This window comes from Thalassophryne amazonica, chromosome 18 (assembly GCF_902500255.1).
Source record: "Thalassophryne amazonica chromosome 18, fThaAma1.1, whole genome shotgun sequence".
Lineage (NCBI taxonomy): Eukaryota > Metazoa > Chordata > Actinopteri > Batrachoidiformes > Batrachoididae > Thalassophryne > Thalassophryne amazonica.
The window spans coordinates 60,888,989-60,893,771 of NC_047120.1; the positions used below are offsets into that span (position 1 = coordinate 60,888,989).

Below are 4,783 nucleotides of genomic sequence, written 5' to 3' on the forward strand. Positions count from 1 at the left end.
TCTTAAATCCAGCTTGTTCCTTTCTCCTGTTTTTCAGTTCTTCCTGTCTGGATCCTCAAGATATGACGTGTCATCATGGGTTTCATGGAGTTCTACCTGGAGATTGACCCCGTCACCCTGAACCTGATCATCCTGGTCACCAGCTATGTCATCCTTCTCCTGGTCTTCCTCATCTCCTGCATCCTGTATGACTGTCGGGGCAAAGACCCCACCAAGGAGGACGTCCCCGAGGCCTCGGCGCCGCCTAGCCAGTCACCCATACGCCTGGTGGTCATGCAGAACTCGCCCGCTTCATCCCGCTATGAGCCCAACAGCACGGCAGCGAGCCACGGCGGCGAGCTGCCGACACCAGACCTGAGCCGAGAGCGTGAGAAGAGGAGTACGTTAGTCTGAGTGAAGAGGAAGACAAAGAGGACCGAACTGCTGCGACACTTTCACTTTTTCATCTTGGACTCTGGTTTTGAAATCTCCTGGGTTTCTCTGAGGATCTGCAGGTTCCTGACGGTAAGCACTTCCTGTTTCTCGTGTGAGTCCAGAATAGATGCCATGAAGGAGAATGACTTGAGTCAAATCAGGGCAGCAGTCAGCACCGTTCCAGCCTTAGCAGCTGATTGGCTGATGGCTAATAAACAGGCAATAAACATTATTACAAGTGTTTTTGATTGACGTGGGACACAGTGGGAGGAGCTAGAAGCTTTGTGAGAATTATCTCAAAGCACGTTTTTAACCAGGTTCTTCAAAGTGAAGGTATTTATACTTACTAGTCTCATTTTATGACTTCAAAGGGGTTTTGAGATAGTTTTAATTTCAGGAACAGAAGAATTTTTCACAACTGATGAGGACGATGTCTGTTTCCACTACCTTTCCTTCGAGGTTAGCAGTATTCGGTTGCCGACCGACTTTGGTCTCCTTCCAGCGGCAGGGTTATAACAGCAGTCTTGTGTGTGCTGCTTGTTTAAATGTGCAACATTGTCAAACATTTTCATTTTTCAGTACTGTCTTTTGACGTAATTTAATTTTATGCAGAACCAATAGAAAACGGATCAGAACAATGACAATGTTGATCAGCTTATTTGTTTGTATTTTCTTAACATAACGCAATGCCAAAATATGAGAGTGTAATCAATGAAAGAGTATGTAGAAAGAATGTGGCCTTTTGACCGTTTAGAATAGGTCAGGTTTACCCATCTTTGCACTTGTCCCAAGCGTGTTCCCTATGAATTTGAAGACCCTGGTAGTAATAGGACTGGACTTAAGCTGAGCACAGACAGATGGATGGACAGACGCAAAGTCTTCGCAATACCCAATGGCCATATTTTGGCCTCGGGTAAAAATGTAACTCAAGTTTTTTTTTGAGCAAATCATCAAACAGCTAATCGCAGAAGCTTTTTCAACCATGTTCCACAAGTTGAACCTGGTTTTTCTCACCACCCCAGTTATTATGTGCAGGTGGTCCACGTTTTGAAGTATTGAGTGCAGTTAATTTAAAAGCGACATTCATGAGTCAGCTTGTTAAACAGTAGACTAAATGGTAAATGGACTGCATTTATATAGCGCTTTTCTATCTGCATCAGATGCTGAAAGTGCTTTACAAACAATGCCTCACATTCACAACGATGTCAGGCTGCTGCAATGCAAGGCGCCCACTACACACCGGTAGCAACTAGGGGATTAAGGACCGTGCCCAAGGACCCTTAGTGATTTTCCAGTCAGGCTGGGATTTGAACCGAGGATCCTCTGGTCTCAAGCTTTACGCTTAACCACTAGACCATCACCTCCCCTAAATTATACACAGCAAAGACCTCATGGGACCAAACACAGCGCGACCAGCCAAAATGGTGAGTTCTAGCAGATGTTAGGCCAAATCGGAGCCAACAAGACACCATGACAGCTGTGCGGAAGCCACAGGTTTCAGTGGCTGTGATTGGAGACTTTCTTCTGTTGCTTCACCAGCCAGAGCTTCATGTTCGAGTGGAAAACAGGAGGATTTAGATAAAAAGAAAACATGAGAAAGTCTTCACTTTCTGTGTGCAGCAGGCTGAGGACACCTGGTGGACAGGTGGAGAACAGCAGCCTGAAGGAAGGATAGCAGCAGCAGCTACCCCAAAGCATCATTATTAAAATACATAGAAACAGAAAATGTTAAAAACTTTCAAATATTCAAACACCTAAAAAGCGACGAGAAAGCGTAACAACACTTCATTAATATTTATTGTCCAATCACACAAGCCGGACTTAGTCTTCATCTGGGGATAGATACTATGTGGACCTGAGCAGGAGTCTCTGCCAAACTGTGTGCTGGCTCGTCCCCTCCCCCAAGCCCCGACCCCGTGACCCCTGAATCTAAGCTCCTCATCCAGCTGCACGGTGAACCAACGTGCAAATCCTCTGACGACCCTCGACACAGTAAATCCTCAGCGGACACAAAATGAGAACACATGGTCTCCTCTCTGTGATGTCTTTCCCATTCCTGCTTGATGTACGACTTCAGTTGTTCAACAGTCCGGGATATCCATTGTCGTATTTTGCACTTCATAATGTGTCACACATTTTCAATGGGCGACAGGTCTGGACTGCAGGCAGGCCAGTCTAGTACCCGCACTCTTTTACTACGAAGCCACGCTGTTGTAACACGTGCAGAATGTGGCTTGCTGAAATAAGTAGGGAGGTCCCTGGAAAAGACGTTGCTTGGATGGCAGCATGTGTTGCTCCAAAACCTGGATGTACCTTTCAGCATTGATGGTGCCATCACAGATGTGTAAGTTGCCCATGTCATGGGCACTAACACACCCCCGTACCATCACAGATGCTCAGATGCTGGCTTTTGAACTTTGTGCTGGTAACAATCTGGATGGTCTTTTGCCTCTTTTGTCCAGAGGACACAACGTCCATGATTTCCAAAAACAATTTGAAATGTGGACTCATCAGACCACAGCACACTTTTCCACTTTGCGTCTGTCCATTTCAAATGAGCTCGGGCCCAGAGAAGGCGGTGGCGTTTCTGGATGTTGTTGTTGTGTGTTGGGGGGTGTGGCTGGATGTTTTGGTGTTCTTTTCTTTTCTTTGCTCTTCAGGTGGCATGGAAACTGATTCTTCTGTGGAGAAGGTGCTGGCTGAAGAGTCCTCACCCTCATCAACATCATGTGTAGCACCTGTGACTGGTGCTCACATGTAACCTTAAAGACTTTCAGCTGAAGCAGATAATTGGATGGCGTTCTGCATTTAAGGCATGTGTGATTCAAGCAGAACTGCCGGGAACTCGACCTTGTGATGTTCGTTTGTGAGACGCTGAGGACCGCGCCTGGGTTTGACACATCGAGCCCGTGAAGCAAGGAAGGGTGAGGACACATGCTGTCAGCACACATTAAAGGTAATTAAGTGTTTGATTAATTGTTGATAGTAACTTGGTGTTTTGTTACACAGTATACTTGAATTGTGATGAGAATTGTGCAGCTTGCTTCTCACTGCTGTGGCATGCGGATAAGTGATCCTCCACCTGTTGTGAGAAGCTGCTCATTTGCATAAAGTTAAAAAGATACAGACCTGAATGTGTTGCTGATAGCATGTGTCTTTTGAAAGTTATTGTTGTAACTGCTGACTTACCTCACCTCTTCTTTGCTTCACAGAGAGTCAGTTTGTCGTGTCCACCTGGGGAGTGTTTGGCGGTGGTAGTGGGTCCAGAAGCGCCGGGCTTTGATCCTTGCGGGCGCTGGAGAGCGTACCAACAGTCACTCCACCAGAAGGACGCTATTTTTCTTTTTACACCTTTTAAGCACAGTGGGTGAAATAAATATATTGTTTTTGGAACCGCTTTTCTGGTTATTTTTAGCGCTGGGTTCCGTCTGACGCAGGTCCGCTCCTCAACCCGCATCGACACATAACAGTTGTTGATGTATGGCTTTCACTTTGCATAGCAGAGTTTTAACTTGCACTTGTAGATGTAGCGACGAACTGTGTTAGCTGACAATGGTTTTCTGAAGTGTTCCTGAGCCCAGACGGTAAGATCCTTTCCACAATGATGTCGGTTTTTAATGCAGTGCCGCCTGAGGGATCGAAGGTCACGGGTATTCAGTGTTGGTTTTCGGCCTTGTCGCTTACATGCAGAAAGGTCTCCTGATTCTATGAATTTTCTGATTATATTACGGACTGTAGATGATGGAATCCCGAAATTCCTTGCAATTGAACATTGAGAAACATTGTTCTTAAACTGCTGGACTATTTTTTCATGCAGTTGTTCACAAAGTGGTGATCCTCAGCCCATCTTTGCTTGTGAATGCCTGAGACTTTTGGGGATGCTCCTTTTATACTAAATCTTGTGTCCTCAGTTCCCAAACACTTATTGAGTGTTGTTACAAGGAAAGGTGATGTAACACAGTGGTAAACATACCACTGTCCCAGCTTTTATGAAACATGTTGCAGGCATCAATTTCAAAATGAGCAAATATTTTTGCACAAAAGCAATAAAGTTTATCAGTTTGAACATTAAATATCTTGTCTTTGAGGTGTATTCAACTGAATATAGGTTGAAGAGGATTTGCAAATCATTGTATTCTGTTTTTAATTTACATTTTACACAACATCCCAACTTCAGTGGAATTGGGATTGTATTGCAGGAAAGCAGAATTTTATAAAAGTGGATAATGTGACACAGCTTGCTAATGGCTGTGACAGTTTTGGACCTTGCTTATTTCTGTTGTGTATTGAGACACTTTTAATTGAGCATCAACATAAATTTGCATGTCAGCGTTCATGGAATTTGATATATTTGTAAGAATTACTGAAG

At 44.6% G+C, this 4,783-nt stretch overlaps 1 protein-coding gene across 1 annotated transcript; it reads left to right on the forward strand.

Moving 5' to 3' along the window:
• Positions 1-476, forward strand: si:ch73-256g18.2 (small integral membrane protein 36). The gene has a single exon (XM_034193316.1). It carries the CDS (start codon positions 76-78, stop codon positions 391-393), a length of 318 nt encoding a protein of 105 aa, XP_034049207.1. The 5' UTR covers positions 1-75; the 3' UTR covers positions 394-476.
• The last annotated feature ends 4,307 nt before the right edge of the window (positions 477-4,783 follow it).

What these genes read in the sequence shown, in the direction of transcription:
- si:ch73-256g18.2 (XM_034193316.1), top strand. Translation starts at nt 76, where the DNA reads ATGGGTTTCATGGAGTTCTACCTGGAGATTGACCCCGTCACCCTGAAC.